This window comes from Mustelus asterias, chromosome 18 (assembly GCF_964213995.1).
Source record: "Mustelus asterias chromosome 18, sMusAst1.hap1.1, whole genome shotgun sequence".
Lineage (NCBI taxonomy): Eukaryota > Metazoa > Chordata > Chondrichthyes > Carcharhiniformes > Triakidae > Mustelus > Mustelus asterias.
This window is the reverse complement of record NC_135818.1, coordinates 51,928,621-51,951,537: the sequence shown is the minus strand read 5'-3', so window position 1 is coordinate 51,951,537 and position 22,917 is coordinate 51,928,621. Positions and strand designations below refer to the sequence as shown.

At 44.2% G+C, this 22,917-nt stretch overlaps 1 protein-coding gene across 1 annotated transcript in view; it reads left to right on the top strand.

Annotated features, from left to right (window-relative positions):
* Window positions 1–5,616: 5,616 nt before the first annotated feature.
* Window positions 5,617–22,917, top strand: part of LOC144506757 (prostaglandin E2 receptor EP2 subtype-like) — a 40,438-nt gene continuing 23,137 nt past the window's right edge. Inside the window, 3 exon segments of the mRNA XM_078233113.1 lie at window positions 5,617–5,709; window positions 13,983–14,198; window positions 15,714–15,770. Coding sequence (XP_078089239.1) covers window positions 5,617–5,709; window positions 13,983–14,198; window positions 15,714–15,770 — 366 coding nt within the window.

Sequence of the window (22,917 nt, the reverse complement as noted above, 5' to 3'; positions counted from 1 at the left end):
TGAGGGAATCCAGCTATGGACACAAAGCCCACCATGACCCAGTTACAATTCAGTGCCACTGTAACTTTCACAGCTACAAGCAAAGTGTGCATAGACAACCAGTGAAGTCTGAGAACCTTCTCCACGAGGGTACAATTGCCTTCATAGTCACCATCTCTGGCAGCAGTGCTGCTTCGGTATGTTCAGGAAGTTTATTCTTTGGCAGTACCCACTATGGAGGGCATTTCATCTTTGTGCCTTCCCTACCCCTCAAGCATCACCGCTGTGTCTCTCTGCTCCAAATGTGTGTGTTGCAGCTACACAGCTGCTCATTGTGACAGACAGTCAACTCAGCGTAGCTGAGTCCCAGGTTTAAGAATGGTCTCAGAACAACTTCACTTGTCACTAGTTTCCCAGGAAGGCTGTGGATCCCCCACTTACCCTGCAGGTTTCCTGCCCTAAAATTGAACCCCCTGTGCTTCCAGCTGAAACAGTGTGTGCTCCCCTCCTGCATTGGAAAAAATGTGCTAAAGCATGGATTCCTCTCTGCTCCTCCCACCATTTACACAGAACAGGAATTACTCACATTTCTCTGACTGGTTCCCTGCTGTGCAGCTGCCTCTTCACTTTGCTGAACCAGCATATTTCACATGAATCACCTTCAAAATCTCACACAGCCCTGCAACAAGATCTCAAGTGACTCATTGCCTGCCTCAATTGATGACCTCCCAGATTGGGCAAGTTTTTTTTAATTTCAAAAATATACTTTATTCACAAAAAAAACCTCTCAAATAAGACATTTCAAACGACAGATCCAATAGTTACAAACAGTCCAATAAATGAATCATTTTTACCCTACAATACAGTGCTTATTTACAAAACATTACATTCATTACATTTCATTACTTAAAACAATGTACATACATCATCAGAGTTTACTGTGTGCCGTTATTTTTCAGGTTGGCACACAGTTACACAGGCCGAGGGTATTCTGCAGTTACCCGGCCCTCGGTCTGCCTCGGTTGAGACGCTTTACACGGTGGCCTTTCCCCACTGTGCCTTGGCGGCGGCTGCCCCAAGCTTGAGCACGTCCCTGAGCACGTAGTCCTGGACCTTGGAATGTGCCAGTCTGCAACACTCGGTCGAGGACAATTCTTTCAGCTGGAAGATCAGCAAGTTTCGGGCGGACCAAAGCACGTCCTTCACCGAGTTGATGACCCTCCAGCAGCGGTTGATATTTGTCTCGGTGTGCGTTCCCGGAAACAGCCCGTAGAGCACAGAGTCCTGCGTCACCGAGCTGCCCGGGACGAACCGCGACAAATACCACTGCATCTCACTCCAGACCTTCTTTGCAAAGGCACATTCCACAAGGAGGTGCGCGACCGTCTCATCAGCCCCGCAGCCGCTTCGAGGGCAGCGTGCGGTGAGGTTGAGCCCTCGGGCGTGCATAAAGGATCTGACGGGGAGTGCCCTTCTCACCACCAGCCAAGCCAGGTCTTGGTGCTTGTTTGTGAGTTCTGGTGATGAGGCATTCTGCCAAATGACATTGACAGTCCGCTCAGGGAACCACCCGACAGGATCTGCCATCTCCTTTTCTCTCAGGGCCTCTGGGAAGAACCTTGTGATCCGATGCGAGGTCCTGTCCATGTTGTTGTACGTGGCGCAGGTGTGGCCTCTTCCCAAATCCTGCGCAGCAGCAGTGACCCGGGCCATCTTCAAGTTTATCTGGAGATCAAAGATGGATCGTGTCCGGAGGGAGGCGATGCACAAGTCTCCAGAGAACGGAGGGAAAAACGTTCCCAACGCCGCCCTCATCCTGATGGCCACCTTTGTGTGCGGCTGCTTCAAGCTGTGTGTAGATCCTCGGTACACTAACAAGTGCCACTATTTTTTGAGGTTCTACCTGTCCCAAGTGTTGCGGAGGATGGGTCTGGCCACACTGCCACGGAACGCTCCAAGTAGTTGGACCATACCGCAGCACCTGTCCTTCGTGGAGAAATTCTCCCGGAAACACACCTTTGACCACATGGCTATCAAGCAGTGGTCAGCACGTAATGTCCAGTTTTGGGCAAGTTGCTACAACTTCAGAAGCCTCCAGCAAAATTGCGAAAGATGAGGCTATGTTGGGAAACCAGCAAACCAGTCAGCTACACAAATTTGTCAGCATGCCTGCCTCCAAACCCACCTTCACTGTGGGATTGAAACCCATCACATCATACAGCTAGCTACCTTGAAATGGAGCATCCTTGAAAGACACAAGTATGGCAAAGATTTCAACTGAACGTTGAGCATATGTTGAGTATGGGTTTGCACAAATTTGGGTGAAAACAATGCATAGTTAAGCAATGAATGTGGAAAAGGTTGACAGGTAACATTTGAGGCATGTAGTATGGATAGTGAATTGGGTATAGGGCATTGTTCAATTTCTCATCCTGCCAGATTCATTATCCTGTGCTGGCCCCTAATACATCTGTTTCCAGGTTCTGCTAGTTGGAGTACAATCATGTTGAGCCTTTTGGGGTTGACATTGATTGAAACAATGTTTGTTCCCAACATCATGTATGAATCTTTAAACATATAAACCCTTTAAATTTGATATCAGGCCACTCACCTGATGAAGGAGCAGCGCTCCAAAAGCTCGTGATTCCAAATAAACCTGTTGGACTTTAACCTGGTATTGAGAGACCAGCAGCTCTTTAAGAGCAACTGCTCCCAGTTAAACATCCCTGATCCCTGCAATCTCTCAGTGCTTTACATTCTATGCATCAGAGATGCTAGAAATGTATTTAAATGAGTTGATAGCGCACATTCAGCTTAGTAAAGCCTGGGCACAGAAAAGCAGCAATGGTGTAGTGTGGTGCCTGCAGAGACCTCATTAATGGCACCTATTCTACTTAAATCGATGCATTCCCACTTTTCCATTAAGGCCAATTTTACCATCCAATCAATTTTATATCCCAGATACATTTTAAATGTTTCAATCATACAGCATGAGCTGGTTTGAAGTGGTACCAATGCACTTGAAATATGACGTGATAGTTTTAGAGTGTAAGTGTTTTCTGAGATGTTGTCTACCCCTTTTATCACATTTATACCACTTTTGTCACTGACAAGATGGAAAACATGGTAAGTAGTAATTTATCGGACTGTTTATTTCCTTTATTTTCGTTTCTTGGAAAATCTTAACAAACTAACTGACAATCAGGCTTTTAACATTTCCATTAAATGTCTTTAAATAGCCCAGCTAGATATGGAATTTTAATTCCATTTTAACTTCTTTAATATGTTATAGTAAATGCTTTGAGTGCCTGTTAGTCACAGAATTGATCTTGATTTGAAATCTTTAGGTTTATGCTTCTAAGTTGTAGACTGGGAAATTTCTCGGTGATGTCTCTCTCGCTCAGCATCACTCTGCTGGAAGGACAGTGGAAATCCACTTTAGGCCACAAATGGGGGTTTCTGGCGTACTTTTAGCCAAGTGATACCAGTGAGATGGGGCAGCTTTGAGGAATTTAATTAAAATGATTAATGAAGCTATTTGTGGGACAGAGTTCCACATTTCTCTTCCCACCCTTGTGAAGAAATGTTTCCCCACATCTCTAGAATCTCCTGCAAGCAGAAAAGCTTTATCCCTGTCTACTCTGCCAAATCCTTTCAAAAGCCTAAAAACCCCCCACTTAAATAACCCCACCCCCACCATTAATATTCCAGGAAATCCAAGCCTAGATTCTAATCCTAGATTCATATTCTAACCCTGGGAGCGCTCTGGTAATATTCTGGTGAATTAGGCCTCTGACGTTGCTGAGATTGAATGAAGTTTCACTGGCTGGGGAAGCCAATTTAATCCATAGTATTTTCTTGGGATATCTCCCATTCGCTTTGTTGTCAACTTTAGTGGTAATTTATACGCTGTTTGATTTCTACAATTAGTTTGGTGGGGAGATGCTTAATTCTTGATACAGGAGGTGATTCTCCCAAAAAAATTCCAAGTGTCGAATTTGCATAAAAACTGGAGTAAATCCCACTGGTTTTTTCAGCGGGATTTTCAAAATTAATCTCCCGTACTCTGCGCGCTGCAGAGAGCACTAGCGTAAATCCCGTTGAAAATCAGTGGGTGGGATCTATTCCTGCTAGACAGGCCGGCAGCATAGTGCCAAGATTTCAGTCCCGGGCCTGCTAATGCCATTTAAATTTAATGCAAATTAAGATTTCCATTTATTATGCAGCTTCGCGCTGATTTCCAGCGCAGAGTTAACGGTGCCAGAAATCCGGCTGCTGGAGACACGCGGAGGCCAAGGCGCCCAGTGGGAAGCCCACGGAACGGCCTCCGCTAGAGTCTCCTGGCCCACTGTGTTACAAAAGCAGCGCAGCGGGCTGGGAGAATTGCCCCCCCAGTTTAAAAATCAGCAATATATTCTAAATGATAAATTACAAACAATAGATGGTTTATTTAATTTATTTGTTTCCATTCATTTAGTCTGTCAAATAAGTATAGCCATTCTACCAGCCTGTAAGTTCCCTCCTGGTGCCACTCCCCACAGATTTGTGGCTGTAGATTTTGCACCACTCCATGATAACAGCACGCTACCTGTCAGCATGGAGAGCCCGTTTCCCACACCTCCACATCCATATCCCTACCCCTGCCTCCACCCCAACACTCAGGAATGACTGTTATTATAATACCACTAGGATTTGGCCTAGTGGTATTATTGCTCGACTATTGATCTAGAAACTCAGTTAATGTTCTGGGGACCCAGGTTCAAATCCCACCATGGCAGAAGGTGGAATTTGAATTCAATTATTCTCGTCATCATTAAGAGCATTCAAATGGTTATTGGATAAACATATGGATGATATTGGAATAGTGTAGATTAGAGGGGCTTTAGACTGGTTTCACTGGTCGACGCAACATCGAGGGCCGAAGGGCCTGTACTGCGCTGTAATGTTCTATGTTCTATGAGAACTGTGGCAGAGGCTGCTGGGAGGGAAGTGCAGGCAGCAGATTGGGACTCAAGGAGAAGAAAGGGTAGCAGGAGATGGACAGAGAGGGTTGTCAGGAAATTGTAACTCCGAGGTGGAGTATGGTGGGAGAGTGGGAGGGGAGATAGAGGACAAAGACATTGGGACAGGATGTTCAGGAAGAGGAATTCAGACTGGGGTTGGGGCTCAGGGGAAAAAGAGATAAGGTGTTATGGAAGTTGGTTGTGGTGGGACACAGAAAAGAAAGCTATAGGTTGAGGGATTGGAGACTGGAAAATGGAATGGGAGTTGTGTGGGTGTGGTGCCCAGTAGGTCCTGCAGAACTAGGAGCAGCAGCAGTAGTGTGTCTCCATGTTCTCCCCAGGCTATGCAGGCAAAAAAATCAAATGAAGCGGATGCTTCAATTTGAGGATCTCATCATATCTCATCAAAGTTCTGAGGCTGAATCCCAATTATCTCTCACAGATGGAAGACTGCCACTGGCAGCAGCTGAGCCCTAGAGCAAAAGCTGATGCAGCTAAAAGAAGGCATGCGCTGATCCAAACAGTCCATACGCAATGGGTACCTTCAAGCAAGAAGAATGGCCATCCAGTCTCCCATCAGAAACATATACATGAGGTGACTGACAAATAGAAAAATGATGATATGCACAACGACATGAAGAGCATTGAACATATGCTTCACACTGTCAATCTCGTGGAAAACATGAATGCCATCATGCTGTCTGAAATGTGTGCCCTAACAAAGTTGGTAACTATTCATTATTGCTCAAGATTGACACAAGATGTCAAATACCATCACACTACCTCTGAATTCTAAAAAACATGTATCCACAGACGTGGAAGGCCATGGTGAAACCTACTACTACGAAACTTTCAGCATCCAATGGTTCACTTTCTCCATGTGCAGGATCCATAGTCCTGAAATGCTTGCACAATCAATCCTCCTCGATGTCACAGATGTTCTACATCTTAGAAAGGCCTAGCAATTACAGGTCAGCCAGCATGTCATAACCTCACACTAGTAACAATCCATGAAATCAGTCAGACATCACTAGACGGTTTACCATCAGAAACTACCCCTACCACCTCAGTTCATGATCCAACATTGAATTATCCGGAATATTTTGACAAAATTTGCAATTTCAAGGGAGCTGCAATATACACCTGTAGGAGAATGCAAGTCCATCAATTGATCTGCCACACAAGTGCAGTATCCACATACAAGACAAACTGAAGGTCAAACTAGACAAGATGGAGAAAGGCAGGATCATTAGAAGAGTACAGGGTCGTACCAATCACTGAAGTTCAATCACATGCATCATAAAGAAGGACAAATTATTGAGACTATGCCTCGATCCACGACGTTTAAATGGAAGTGCAGATTTGAAACACAGTTCTTAGAAAATACCCATATATGAAGAGCAGGTGCAAATTTCTTCCCAAGGTTTGATGCCAAGCATGATTATTTGTCAGTACATCTTGCAGAGAAGTCCCAAAAGCTTACTACATTTCACATCCTATTTGGATGATACAGTTTTCAATGAATTCTTTTCAAGCTGTGAGTCTGGAACTCTCTCACATTGACTGTACTACATGCACTGGATGCAACTGTAGTGCAGATAATATAGCTGTTGTGGGTAGAACAAAGCAAGAACATGATCACAATCTACACTTATTGATGCAAGTGGCACATGATGAGGTTTGGTGTTCAACAGTCTGAAATGTGACATCAACGTGCAACAGATCAATTCCTTCACTTTGCGATTATTCTGTGCCTTTAAGAAATGTATTGTAATCATGTTTCTCTGCAGGATACTTTATCTGCACGGTGTTATCTGAAGCTGATGTCCTTTATTGTTACTGAAGCAGTATAATTGATATCATGTTGATTTTAATCTGAACTAATGCAGTATTCTATGGTTTTAAAGGTCCCTTGGGATTGCTGAGTAGAGCTTGATGGGGGTGAGTGACGAGTGATGTCATGTGACTGAGGGACAGCTATTTTTCGCAGAGCATTTCAGTTTTAGTTTCATTTTCAGAAGTAGCTTGAAGTTGAGAGAAGTAACAGTGGTCTTTCCCTCTCTCTGGAGTTTGATATTTTGAGTTTTTAGTGCTGCTGTGTTGGAAGCTGCCAGAGACTGGATTTACCTCTCTGAAGTTCGGCTGTTTTGAGGATATATCTTTTTCTGCAAACAGCTGGCCTGGATTTCTGTCCATAGGTGTTACATAGCTGAAAATCCAGCATCACGTGAGCATACTTGTTTTGTGCTAAGTCTGAAGAAGGATGTATGTCTGTAGACAGGTGTTTATCTTGGAACAACAGAGATAGCTAGCTGTTAAGAGTTATACTGTGTCATGTTTAAGTCTTGTAATTGGTAAAAGTTATGCTCTTTTTGTTATATTTTGGGCCCGATTTTACCAAAGTTTCGCTCCCGTTTTCGGGCGCGAAATCGTGGTAAAGTTGGGCGTCGGGCCTAAAACGCGGTCCAGACCCGACCCAAGGCCAATCGCGCCTTTACCAATGGCCAATCCGGTTGCCGATCCGGCGCACGCCCGAATCGGCCAGCGGGCCGATTTAAATGCATTTGCATGCATTTAAATTGGCATAATGAAGTGCGCGCCCAACTTTACCATCAATTCCCCCTCTACCAGCGTTCGGCCCAATTCGCGTCCACGCCTTTACCGACCTGATAAATAAAAGTCCAACTTGCACTTTTATTCGGCAGGGGAATCGCCGAGGCCCACCCTTCGCGGACACCCCCTCTAACCACCCTGGCAGCCCCCCCCCCCCCACCCTCCCCGGGATCGGACCCCTCTGGGAGGCAGGACCGCCCGGCAGAGCACACCCCTAACCTACCTCGATCGTGGTCTCCCTCCACCATCCTTCCCGCTCACCTTCAGTCCTTCGACAGCCTGCAGCACGTTCCTGGACACTGACTTCGAGCCATGACTGGAGTGACCGGGATTCACACAGGTCCGCTGGCGTCTGCCGGAGGAGGGGGGGTGGGCCCAGTTGGAACTCTGGTGGGGGGGGAAATGAGGAGAGGGGGCGGGCCCACATTGCCCTCTTGGCGGGGGGGGGGGAGGGGGTGTGACTTATCATCCCCTTGGGGGGGGGGGGGAGGGGTGTGACGGATCATCCCCAGAGGGGGGTGGGAGGGGAGGGGGTGTGAAGTCTCATCCCCTGGGGGGTAGGGTGGGAGGGGAGGGGGTGTGATGTCTCATCCGCGGGGGAGGAGATGGGGGTGTGACCAATCATCCCCTGGGGGCGGGGGGAGGGTAGGGGGTGTGATGTCTCATCCCCGGGGGGGGGGGGAGAGGGGGGTGTGACCGATCATCCCCTGGGGGCGGGGGAAGAGAGGGGGTGTGATGGATCATCCCCTGGGGGGGGTGGAGAGGGGTTGTGATGGATCATTCACTGGGGGGAGGGGGGGGGGTGTGACGGACCATTCACTGGGGGGAGGGGGGGTGTGACGGATCATTCACTGGTACACTACCAGCCACAGCCATCTCTCCCGCTCTCTCATACCTGCAAGGAAGAGTAATCTGTGGCTGGTAGTGTACCAGCGATGGTGCCAGGAAGGATCGGCCGCAGACAGGCAGCGGAACCCCCCTGACCAGAGGATGATCGGTCACACCCCCTCTCCCCGCCCCCAGGTAATGAGACGTCATAACCCCTCTCCCCCCCCCCACGGGAATGAGACATCGCACCCTCTCTCCACCACCCCCCCCCCCCCCCCCCCCCGGGAATGATCCGTCACACCCCCTCTCACCCCCCCCAAGGAATGATAAGTCACCCCCTCCCACCCACCCCCCCCCCCCTTCCCCCGACCAGAGGATGAACGGCAGAGAGGCTCTCTCCGCTCTCTGCTATTTGTTTTGCGCCCGGGCGCGTTCTGTCAGATTCTTCCCAAACTGCGCATGCGCAGTTCGGCGCTCCGACAGATGCAAATGCACTAGGCCCCGCCCACTAGACCCGCGCCGAAAAAAGGCGAATGGGGGTGCTGGAGCGCGGCTGCCGGGCACGGGTCTGACTTACAGCCGCACCCGGCATTTAGAGCCGATTTGGTAAAATCGGCCCCTTTAACTGTGTTCTTAAATAAACTTTGTTTGATAAAAGCTTTCTAGTGGGTCACTTGAATCTTACCTGGAGTGAAACATCTTCTGAGCACCAGTGCCAAAATCAAACGTAAAACTTAGGGTCTAGGCTAACTTCACAAAACATTTTGGAGTCTTTGGCTTGGGTCTTATCAAGTCCTATTCATTCCAGTGCTCGCAGATGTCCTGGTCCAATTAAAATAGAGGATATTAAATCCATGTCAACTCAAGATAAGGTTTCATTTATTTCCTGTCTCCATACATTGTGGCATCAGAAGCACCTCTTCAAAAGCACTGAAACAGTCATTATCAGAAGCCTAGATATTGCAATTTTATGATTTTAGGGAGACAACTACTCCCACAGAAAACTTTGAGGGCATGCATATGACAAAAACGAAAACTAATTCTATTTTCTTCAAAATCTCTGTACAGAAGACAATCCAACTACTCTAAAATCGAGAGGGAAACATTAACTTTAGTGTTTGGTATCATGCATTTGTGGTAGAGACTAACCACAAGCCACTGGAGATGATTTGGCAAAAAATATTGTTCCACCAAGATTGCAAGATCTCTTGATAAAGATTTAAGGTTACAATTGAGAGATTAGATACAAACCTTGATGGTCACATCAGATACACTTAGTTGATTGCCTAACCCAGCAAAAGCAGAAGCTAATCAGCAACAGGAGTATCCTTAGATCTACAAGTTGACTTCATTGCCATCGAACTTGAGGATTTTCTCCAAATTGATCTGGTAGATTTTGCACAACACAAATGCCAGCAGCTTCAGAAAGGAACTGCAAGGATTCTACACTACAGAAACCGGAAAACCATCATCAGAGGTGGCCTGGTTCAATTCAGCATGTCCATAGACATGTGAGACCATTTTCTCTTATCAGGAATCTTTGCAACCTGATATTCTTGACCAACTTCATCACGGGCAGCACGGTGGCACATTTGGTTAGCACTGCTGCCTCACAGTGCCAGGGACCCAGGTTCAATTCCCAGCTTGCGTCACTGCGTGGAGTTTGCACGTTCTCTCCGTGTCTGCATGGCTTTCCTCCGGGTGCTCCGGTTTCCTCCCACAGTCCAAAAGACGCGCTGGTTAGGTGCATTGGCCATGCTAAATTCTCCCTCAGTGTACCCGAACAGGCACCCAAGTGTGGCGACTAGGGGATTTTCACAGTAACTTCATTACAGAGTTAATGTAAGCCTGCTTGTGACACTAATAATAAATAAATAGATTAAAATTGCACATGAGCATAGACCAGATGAGAGGACTCAAGATAAACAGTCTATTTTTGGGAATAAACAATGGCATTGAAGTTGTCACTAAATACGAGGCATATAAAGAGCATATGACAAAGCATCACAATTGATTGCACACAAAGTTTCTACCATCTTTGGTCCGAAATATCATCTGACCCCTTTCACGTCCATGGCAGACTTCATCATCATCAACTACTTTACCAATTACCCCACTATTAAACATAGAAACACAGAAACTAGGAGCAGGAGCAGGCCATTCAGCCCTTCAATATGACCATGGTTGATCACCTATCTCAATGCCATATTTCCACTTTCTTCCCATACCCCTTGATGCCATTAAAACCTAAAAAAAATGATCTATCACTTTCTTGAATACATTCAGTGATTTGTGGGCAGATAATTCCACAAGTCACTACCCTTTAAGTGAAGAAAATTTTCCTCATCTCAGTTCTAAATGGTCTACCCTGCATCCTGAGACTGTACTTCCCAGTTCTAGATTCCCAATCAGGGAAAACATCCTCCCTGCAACTAGCCTATCCAACCATGAATTTTATACATTTCAATTAGATCTTCTCTCACTCTTCTAAACTCTAGTGAATACAAGCCCAGTCGAACCAAACTCTTCTCATAGTACAGCCCCGCTAATCCAAGTATCAGCCTACTGAACATCCACTGGACTCCCTCTATGGCAAGTATATCCTTTTTAGGTAGAGAGGCCAAAACTGTATGCAATACTCCAGGTGTCGTCTCACCAAGGCCCTGTATAAGTGTAATAAGACATCTCTACTTCTGAACTCAAATCCTCTTGCGATGAAGGCCAACATACCATTTACCTTCCTAACTGCTTGCTACTCCTGTCTCTTCACTTCCATTGACTGATGTACAAGCACACCTAGATCCCTTTGTACATACACACTTCCCAATATATCACCAATTAGATAATACTCGTCCTTTCTGTTTTTCACACAGAAAGTGTATAACTTCACATTTAGCCACATAGTACTGCATCTGCCATGTGTTTGCCCACTCAGTCAACTAGTCTAACTCACCTTGAAGCCTCTTTACACCCTCTTCACAACTCACAATTCTGCCCAGTTTTGCACAATACATCAAGAACAATTGTCATGCATACTCCAAGTGCTATTTTCAGATTATTTGGTGTGCCTAGAGAGATCATTATGGATAACAGTATGCAATTTATTGGTAAACTACTTCAAGATATATGTGAAAAGTAGAATATTGATCACACTACTTGTTCTCCTCAGTACCCTAGATCTAATGGCCAAGCTGAACAAGTGACTCACACAGTGAAATCCCTAATATGTAGATAAACCAAACAAGATCTACACATTGCAATGTTACACTTCTACACAACACCTCTAAGTGAAACTATTCCATCATTGGCAGAACTCATGTTTGACAAATTAGTGCGCACTTATTTATCTACTCTTACCCATTCTATTCTCTCAGAAGATAGAGAGCATATCTGCTGGAGAAGAAGACCAACATGCATGATTAAAATGCAGGTACAAAATTGCCAAGTTTACAATTGGGACAAGAAGTTTGTATCCAGGATCCCACAGAAGATACATGGCATCCATCCAAGTGGACAAGGATTTGTTCAGAACAGAGGTCCTATGAAGTCATTACACACAAAGCCCAATGGTGAGGCATAGCCAAGGACAAATCTGATTAATTCCAGATGTTCAACCACTGTACAGTCCTATTGCATCTAGGACAAGATCTTAATCAGGAGCAATATCTAAGAATGACAAACCCTCAGATCACTCTGAGCAATTAAAGAAATATCCAGACAAGATTACCATTGTAAGATCTGGGTGTATCAGTAGATTACAATTACACTTTGGAAACTCAGATTCACCAGTTCCATGCACTTATAGAATGGCAACTAAACATGAACACATCTTGTAAATAGTTACACTTCTTTTGGGAGGGGGTGGGTATCTCTAAAAAGAAAGGAACATTGGAAAAAGGAGCAGATATTGACAAATTCAACCCTTTGAGTCTGCTCCGCCATTCAATCAGATCATAGCTGACCTCTCCCTGGTCTCAAATCCATCTCCTTACCTGTTCCTCAAATCCTCTTATCCCTTTTTTATTGGAAATATATTTACTTCCTTCTTGAAACCATTCAACGATTCACGCTCCACCGTGCTATGGGGCAGCAAGTTCCACAAATTCACCACCCTCTGTGAGATGTAGTTCCCCCTCATCTCAGTTTTAAGTCTACCGCCTCTCAACCTGCACCTGTGACCTCTTGTTCTAAATTGCTCCATAAGAGGAAACATTTGACCTACATATATTTTATCAATCCCTTTTAAAATTTTATATATCTTGATTAGATCCACTCTCAACCTTCTAAACTCCAGCAAGTATAAGCCCAAACCATTTAATATCTCCTCATAGGTCAACCTGGAATCAATCTGGCGAATCTCCTCTGAACTGCCTCCAATGTTACCACATCCTTCCCCAAAAAAGGGGACCAAAACTGTACACAATACTCCAGATGTGGTCTTACCAATACCCTTTACAATTGCAACACACTTCTCTACTTTTATACTCCAATCCCTTTACAATAAATGCCAACATCCCATTTGCCCTTTTTATTACGCACTGCATCTGCATACTGACTTTCTGTGATTCATGAACATAGACACCCAAATCCCTCTGCCCGGATGCATTTTGAATCGGCTTTCCATTTAGTTAATAATTTGTCTTTCTATTTTTCTGCCAAAATGGATAACCTCACACTTATTCCCATTAAACTCCATCTGACAAATTTTGGCCCATTCTCCTAGCCTATCTATATCCATGTGTAAAATATTTATATCCTCTTCACTGCCTGTTCTCAAACCTATTTTAGTATCATTCACAAATTTTGCTATGTGACACTTGGTCTCTGCTTGCAGATTATTTATATAGATTGTAAACAGTTGAGGTCCGAGGACTGACCCATGCAGCACCCCACTAGTTACATTTCACCAGCCAGAGAAGGACCCATTTATCCCGATCCTCGGCTTTCTGTCAGTCAGTCAATCCACAATCCAATCTAGTACTCTACTTCCAATGCCATGTGATCTCACCTTCTGGATCAGTCTTTTATGCGGCACCTTGTCAAATGCCTTCTGAAAGTGCAGATATACCACATCCACACATCCCCCACTATCCACCTTGCTGGTTATGTCCTCAAAGAACTCAAGCAAGCTTGTCAAGCATGACTTACCGTTATGGTACTTACTTACCATAAAACCTGACAACGGTGGATTAAGCTTTGTCTTTCCAAATGCTCATTCATCTCCTCCTTAATGATTGATTCCAGCAGCTTCCCACCAAAGAGGTCAAGCTAACCGGCCTATAGATTCCTACTTTTTGCCTTTCACCCTTTTTGAATAGGGGCATCATATTAGTTTCCAATTCAATGGGACTTCACCAGAATCCAAGGAATTTTGAATTTTCACAACCAATGCATCCACTATCTATCTTTTAATACCCTCGGGTGCAGGCCATCAGGTACCGGAGACTGATCTGCCTTTAATTCCATTAAGGGGATGCCTTTAAGGGATAACAGCATGACATCGTTAAAAGGGAAATTTGTCATGTGATCCAGGCTTAGTTTCACTTGTGCTTTGGGCAGAGCACAAACAGAATTCTGATGAATAGTCCTAACACCAGGAGACAACCCCAAGATTCAGCTACGTTAGCTGCTGGGAAGACCTATTTTTTCCAGGAGACAGTCTTAGCAAAACCATTGCAGTTTCACCTGGAGTTGCTGCCATCTCTCAGTCTGAAGGTCTTGTTCACCCAGCAGCCCAAGTACCTTGCTAAACACAAAGTAAAAATGGATAAAATGGTACAGGAGCTGACAGCTCTTTTGTCCTGATTTTAACATTTTAGGTCAGTTCTATTCTGCAGTGTTGTTGGCCTCCTCTGTCTCATTTGAAGGCATTAAGTTAACTGTTTTCCCAGCAACTAACATGGGCAATATTGACTAAGTAGTTGATTCAAAGTGCTATGCTTTTATAGATCTACGCTAATAGTGCTTCTCTGAACACTCAGCCATTTATAGTAAGAGAGAACTGCAGAGTGGACAAGCAGGAGAATCTCCCATGAAAATTCAGTCCCATGGTCTCTTCAAGGAGCAGTGCTGCAATAATTCCTGAGAATTCCAGTGATTTGAAATATCTTCTTTATATCGTGGGAGAAATTCCACAGTACCAAAATAACTGTGCACTCTAAGACAGTGAGATTGAGATCTTACAATATTGCCCGAGAGTCAAACACTATGGAAATATTTATACAGTAAGAAGTCTCACAACACCAGGTTAAAGTCCAACAAGTTTATTTGGTAGCTTTCGGAGCGCTGCTCCTTCATCAGGTGAGTGGGAGTTCTGTTCACAAACAGGGCATATAAAGACACAAACTCAATTTACAAAATAATGGTTGGAATGCGAATCTTTACAGGTAATCAAGTCTTAAACATACAGACAGTGTGAGTGGAGAGAGTATTAAGCACAGGTTAAAGAGATGTGTATTGTCTCCAGACAGCTCAGTTAGTAAGATTTTGCAAGCCCAGGCAAGTCGTGGGGGTTATATTTATACAGTCAGAGGATTTCCACAGAAAAACCACTGAAGAGACTGAAAGGCAGGCAGATTAAATAAGACCTGCTGACGTCAACATGTTCCCTATGCTTATTTGCCTGTTGACTGTGCTGAGGTTTTACACACTTGTACATAATTACCCTGTAATATTTATACATTACTATTATCACATACAGTGCTACAAGTATCTTTTATTTCTCTCATAATGACTCCTTCTGTCTTACATTATCACTTCAATCATTACCATCTTTGCCATCTATCTTAATCACTTTATATGTCATTTTTAAAACACCTTTGTGTATATGATCCTCCCCCTTTCCCTGCTCTATGTCTTATTAGCTATTTTTCTGCAATATTTTTTCTTTCTACTGAAGGGTTACATCTAAAATGTTAGCATTTTTTCTTTTGCCTTGGATGCTGCCTAAATTCTTTTGTGTTTATGTCATTTCCTCTTTTGTTTCTGATTCCCAGCATCTGCAGAATTTTAATTTCTTATTTTATAATTTCAGAACATTACTAATCTGCGCACAACACAGTGCTATGGTCCAGTTTATGATACAGCTGCAGCAAGATCAACTGATCTGCAAAGTTCCTATACAAAATGATTGCATTATCTGATTTTTATGCAAGTTTTAACCTATTTATTTCTAATGGGTTGAGACTAGCTCGACTTGTACACAAAAATGCTGCACAACTGTTTTATTATTCATACATGATCACCACCGATTTACCTTAAGGTCTCACTATAACTTACTTTTCACACCAGATCAAAGGCATCAAAGACAGTAATTATGAGACCTCACACCTGGCTGAAGCCGAACAAGTTAGATCCTCAAAATCTCAGGGAAAGATTCATCTTAGCTTGACATTCAATCGCATTACAATCGCTGAATCCCCCACTGTCAATATCATGGATGTTACCATTGATCAGAAACTGAACTGGACCAGCTACATAAATACTGTCGCTACAAGAGCAGGTCAGAAGTTGGGAATTCTGCAGTGAGTAACTTACCTCCAGACTCCTCCACCATCTACAAGGCACAAGTCAGAGGTGTGATAGAATACTCTACAACAGCCTGGATGATTGCGGCTCCAACAAAATTCAAGAAATCCAACACCATCTATAAGATGCACTTTAGCAACTCGTAAAGTCTCCTTTGACAGCACTTTCCAAACCCACAACCTCTATCATTTAGAAGATCAAGGTGCAAGGGAAAACCACCACCTACAATTTCTCCTCCAAGGTACACACCATCCTGACTTGGAACAACATCGCCATTCCTTCATTGTCATGGGGTCAAAATCTTCACACTCCTGTCCTAACTGCACTGTTGGTGTACTTGCACCACATGGACTGCAGCAGTTCAAGAAGGCAGCTCACCACAACCTTTTCAAGGGCTATGAGGGATGGGCAATAAATGCTGGCCTAACCAGTGACGCTCACATCCCAATAAAAATATTATTTTAAAAAATCAAAGAATTATTTTGAGAAAGTGTTGCAAGAACTGTTTGTTACATAAGCATTGCAAAAAATACAGTTGGAACAATAGCTGGGGACATATTCCAGTATCAGCCTCAGCTCAGTGGTAGCACTCTCAGATCTGAGTCAAAAGGTTGCAGTTTAAGTCCCACTCCAGGACTTGAATGAACACTTCTAGGCTGGCACTTCATTGCAATACTGAGACAGACAGCACTGCAGCATCAGAGATGCCAGTTTTCACATAAGATTATAAACTGAGACCCTGTCTGTAATCTCGGGTGGATGCAGTAGAACTCGTGGCATGATCAAAGGCAAGTGGAATTCTAAGTATCCTGGCCAGTATTTATCCCTCATTCAATATTCATTATACAGATTATCTCCTTGCTGTTTGTTTGATCTGACAGTGCACTAATTGGCAGAAGTGTTTTAGCACACTACAACAGTGGTACATTTCAAGAGTATTTAATTGGCTGTGAAACCCTTTGAGACATTCTAAGATCAATGAAGATAGGACATAAAAACAATGTATTTATTTAAATCTTGTAACCTTGCTTTCACCAGTTTCACCAGGCCATTGTTAGGGTGCATCAGACCATCTGCAGCCTTCCTGGGTTTCCAAACCCCATCACAAAGACTACTCATGTCCAACTTTATAACTATACCCACCTCCACTCATGCCTTGACACATCAACTGCTAAACCTCACAGATATGTCTTTTTCCCCTTCAAATAAAGTTGTTCTGATGTGATCCTGTTTAGTCTGGCATTCCATAACTTCCATAAACATTCCATAAAATTCAGATCATGTAGAACTATGCTTCCTGAATCCTAACCCACACAGAGAAACTCAACTATCATCCCTGAGCTCACAGACTGACTAGGGACTCCCAGTCTCAAATTTAAAATTCTCATATGTTGTGTTCAAATTCCTTTATGGCCTTTTCACCTTTTGATTTCTGTAACCTCCTGCAAACCAACAGCCCTCTGAGAAATCAGCTTTCTTAACTCTGCACTCTTGTGCATCTCCCACTCCTTTCGTCAACCATTTGTAGTGTGCCTTCAGCCATCCGGTCACTAAACTCTAAGTTGGTCTCTCTGAACTTCACTACCTTGCCACCCCCCTCTCCTAACTGTCTTTAAAGCCTTTTAGAGCAAGCTCTTAATTGCCAATCCTAATATCATCTTCTTTGGCTCTTCTGCTCATTTTTTTCTGGTAACATTTCTGTTGAAGGTGCTATATAAACACAAGTGTTTGTTGTTGTCGTCGTTTAACCTCCTAATTTTTTCATGAACCTTTGTACATGTTGTCCGTAATTATGCAACTTTGATTTCTGGCAGCATTATTGACACCAATAGGTTTCCCAAGTGGGAATCCTTCAAGCTGCCATGAATAGGAGAGGAAGACTGACATCAATGTTGAGCAGGTATGAAACAATTTTTCACATTTAAAATTGAATGACTCCCTGCTAACCTGTTGTTTCGAACAGTCAGGAGTGGACATTATCTGAAGCAGAGAATTCCAGGAAATTAAATGCAAAACAGAGGAAACAAAACAGCCCAAACTCCAACACTCGTTTCTTGCATTAATGAGCAGATACATTCAAAATTATTTCAGGCAAGCACCATATCAGTAATTCTGTGGAAATTATTTTTGTTATATTTAAGTGTATGAGGAATGATAGTAATTAGAGGCCAAATTGAAACTGTTGTTATTTTCTTTATACATTTATGTTGAAGCACCGCTCAAGATAGGTTCTGCCCTCAACTTTGTGATCATGGTCATTGCTGTACAGATTTCCTGAATGATAGAATTTAATGACTGTTTGCCACTTCATTACATAGATTTATCTCTGTAGAAAAACAGAAATCTGAGCAAGTATATTCATCCAACTGAAGAAACCTAATGAAACTTACATGTGATAAAATTCCTATTGGAGTAAAGGTCGTCAGCTGCCAACAAACTGAACTTCTAGGTTTTACAGATTTGTCTGGAATTTTGACTGTCCTCAGCTTTACCCCAAGTGCTAGGTGCAGTTACAGATATCCTGGAAAAGTAAATTCAAGAAAAACTATTAGAATTGTATTTTTCAAAATAGTTTATATTTAGTTGATAAGTTCAATCCAAATGGGATCTCATGAGAACCAAATGAGTTAAATATACTTTAAAATTTATAGCTCACTCATATTCACCAAAGCAGGCAAACCAACAACACTAAGTTGATGATTTCAAACTGTACCTCAGAAGGCAGTGCCACATCTGACAGTAACTTGACATCAGGGATATTTCTGCCTACCAAGAGTTCAATGGTGCAACTACTTCACATAGGACAGTAGGTTTGCTCCTTAGGTTGTTTCAGCTGCTGTCGATTAATCTATTAATCAAAATGCAAAATCATTAAGATTGCACAATGTTATTTCACTGACATTAAGCTGCTGCTGGAAGATCCCACACCCTAGGAGAAATTGCTGCTGAAAGATCCCCACCTTGGTCGAAGCTGCTGCTCGAAGATCCACACTCTAGGGTAAGTTGCTGCTCAAAGATCCACACCCTGGGGAAGAAGCTGCTGCTTGAAGATCGGATCCTTGTTAAAAGTTGCTGCCCGAGAGGAACCACCTCCTGGATGCTGCAGCACAGAGGAAAGTCGCATGGTAGATGCTCCACCCATCCACTGCTGCAAATGGTGTTCCACAGTTTGGTTGCTGGAGGTCTCAATCCTCTCTTCAGAACTCCATGAGCTGCCCCAGGCCAATATGTACATAAGAACATAAGAACATAAGAAATAGGAGCAGGAGTAGGCCATCTAGCCCCTCGAGCCTGCCCCGCCATTCAATAAGATCATGGCGGATCTGACGTGGATCAGTACCAATTACCCGCCTGATCCCCATAACCCTTCATTCCCTTACCGATCAGGAATCCATCCATCCGCGCTTTAAACATATTCAGCGAGGTAGCCTCCACCACCTCAGTGGGCAGAGAATTCCAGAGATTCACCACCCTCTGGGAGAAGAAGTTCCTCCTCAACTCTGTCTTAAACCGACCCCCCTTTATTTTGAGGCTGTGTCCTCTAGTTTTAACTTCCTTACTAAGTGGAAAGAATCTCTCCGCCTCCACCCTATCCAGCCCCCGCATTATCTTATAAGTCTCCATAAGATCCCCCCTCATCCTTCTAAACTCCAACGAGTACAAACCCAATCTCCTCAGCCTCTCCTCATAATCCAAACCCCTCATCTCCGGTATCAACCTGGTGAACCTTCTCTGCACTCCCTCCAATGCCAATATATCCTTCCTCATATAAGGGGACCAATACTGCACACAGTATTCCAGCTGCGGCCTCACCAATGCCCTGTACAGGTGCATCAAGACATCCCTGCTTTTATATTCAATCCCCCTCGCAATATAGGCCAACATCCCATTTGCCTTCTTGATCACCTGTTGTACCTGCAGACTGGGCTTTTGCGTCTCATGCACAAGGACCCCCAGGTCCCTTTGCACGGTAGCATGTTTTAATTTGTTTCCATTGAGATAGTAATCCCATTTGTTATTATTTCCTCCAAAGTGTATAACCTCGCATTTCTCAACGTTATACTCCATTTGCCATATCCTCGCCCACTCACTCAGCCTGTCCAAATCTCTCTGCAGATCTTCTCCGTCCTCCACACGATTCACTTTTCCACTTATCTTTGTGTCGTCTGCAAACTTCGTTACCCTACACTCCGTCCCCTCCTCCAGATCATCTATATAAATGGTAAACAGTTGCGGCCCGAGTACCGATCCCTGCGGCACGCCACTAGTTACCTTCCTCCAACCGGAAAAACACCCATTTATTCCGACTCTTTGCTTCCTGTCGGATAGCCAGTCCCCAATCCACTTTAACACACTACCCCCAACTCCGTGTGCCCTAATCTTCTTCAGCAGCCTTTTATGGGGCACCTTATCAAACGCCTTTTGGAAATCCAAAAACACCGCATCCACCGGTTCTCCTCCATCAACCGCCCTAGTCACATCTTCATAAAAATCCAACATGTTCGTCAAGCACGACTTTCCCCTCATGAATCCATGCTGCGTCTGATTGATCGAACCATTTCTATCCAGATGCCCTGCTATCTCCTCTTTAATAATGGATTCCAGCATTTTCCCTACTACAGACGTTAAGCTGACCGGCCTATAGTTACCCGCCTTTTGTCTCCTTCCTTTTTTAAACAGCGGCGTAACATTAGCCGTTTTCCAATCAACCGGCACTACCCCAGAATGCAACGAGTTTTGATAAATAATCACTAACGCATCCACTATTACCTCTGACATTTCTTTCAATACCCTGGGATGCATTCCATCCGGACCCGGGGACTTGTCCACCTTCAGTCCCATTAGTCTACCCAGCACTGCCTCTCTGGTAACATTAATTGTATTAAGTATTTCTCCTGCTGCCAACCCTCTATCGTTAATATTTGGCAAACTATTTGTGTCCTCCACCGTGAAGACCGACACAAAAAACTTATTTAAAGGCTCAGCCATATCCTCATTTCCCACTATTAACTCCCCCCTCTCGTCCTCCAAGGGTCCAACATTCACTCGAGCCACTCTATTCCTTTTTATATATTTATAAAAACTTTTACTATCATTTTTTATATTAATTGCTAGCCTAGCTTCATAGTCTATCCTTCCTTTCTTTATCGCTTTCTTAGTCTCTCTTTGTTGTTTCTTAAATTTTTCCCAATCACTTGTTTCTCCACTATTTTTGGCCACTCTGTACGCAGCTGTTTTTATTTTAATACTCTCCTTTATTTCCTTCGTTATCCACGGCTGGTTCTCCCTTTTCTTACAATCCTTGTTTTTTGCTGGAATATATTTTTGCTGAGAACTGAAAAGGATCTCCTTAAAAATCCTCCACTGTTCCTCAGCTATCCTACCTGCCAGCCTGCTCTCCCAGTCTACCTTAGCCAATTCATCCCTCATCCTATCATATTTCCCTCTGTTCAAACAGAGGACACTGGTTTGGGACCAAACTTTCTCCTCTTCCATCTGAATCAGAAATTCGACCATATTGTGGTCACTAGACCCAAGAGGGTCCTTCACAATAAGATCCTTAATTCTACCTACCTCGTTACACAATACCAGATCCAAAATAGCTCGTTCCCTCGTCGGTTCCGTAACATGCTGTTCAAGGAAACTATCCCGACAGCATTCTAAGAACTCTTCCTCCATTCCACCCTTACCGACTTGAGTCTGCCAGTCAATGTGCATGTTGAAGTCCCCCATGATTATTGCCATTCCGTTTTTACACGCATCCCTTATCTGCTTGTTTATAGCCCTCCCTACCTCAACATTATTATTTGGGGGCCTATATACCACACCTACTAGTGTCTTTCTCCCTCTACTATTCCTCATCTCTACCCATAATGATTCCACGTTTTGTTCCTCAGAGCCTATGTCATCCTTCAGTACTACCCTGATATTATCTCTTATTAATAGCGCGACCCCACCACCTTTTCCTTCCTGTCTATTCTTCCTAAACGCCTGATACCCCTGGATATTCATCTCCCAGTCCTGGTCACCTTTCAGCCACGTTTCTGTAATGGCCACTAGATCGTACCCACTTGTGCTGATTTGCACCATCAACTCATTCACCTTGTTCCGAATGCTTCGTGCATTCAGGCAAAGTGTCTTTATTCCAGCTTTTATCTGGACCCGCTTTGATGAGTCACGAACACCCTCTCCCTCTACTCCCTTATCTAAATTACCGCCTTCATTCACTTGCACCCTCTCCTCTACCATTAATTTTGTAATTCCCTTTACCCCTGCATCCTCCCCCCCATCAATTAGTTCCTTGATCCTAGTCAACTCTTCTAGCTCCCCTCCCCCCAACCTATCTAGTTTAAATTCTCCCCAGTAGCCTTAGCCAACCTACCGGCCAGGATATTGGTCCCCCTGTGATTCAAGTTCCACCCGTTTTTTGTATACAGATCACCCCTGCCCCTAAAGAGGTCCCAATGGTCCAGGAACCTGAATCCCTGCCCCCTGCACCAGTCCCTCAGCCACACATTCATCCTCCACCTCACTCCATTCCTGCCCTCACCTTCCCGTGGCACAGGCAGTAATCCTGAGATTACTACCTTTGCTTTCCTCTTTCTCAGCTGTCTCCCTAATTCCCTGTACTCCCTTTTCATGACCCCTTCTCCCTTCCTACCCACATCAGCGGTACCAATATGTACCGCTACCTCAGGCTCCTCTCCCTCCCACCTCAGGATTTCCGGGACGCGACTAGCGACATCCTGGATCCCGGCCCCAGGGAGGCAGACCACCATGCGAGAATCCCGCCTACCTCCGCAGAAACGCCTGTCTGTCCCCTTCACCATCGAGTCCCCGATTAATACCGCCTTCCTCCTCTTTTCCTTAGCCCTCTGAGTTACAGGGCTGGACTCCAGCATACCACGTTGATTCAGGTGTGTTCTGGACCAGCATGATTTTCCAATGGCAAAAATGGACGATTGGA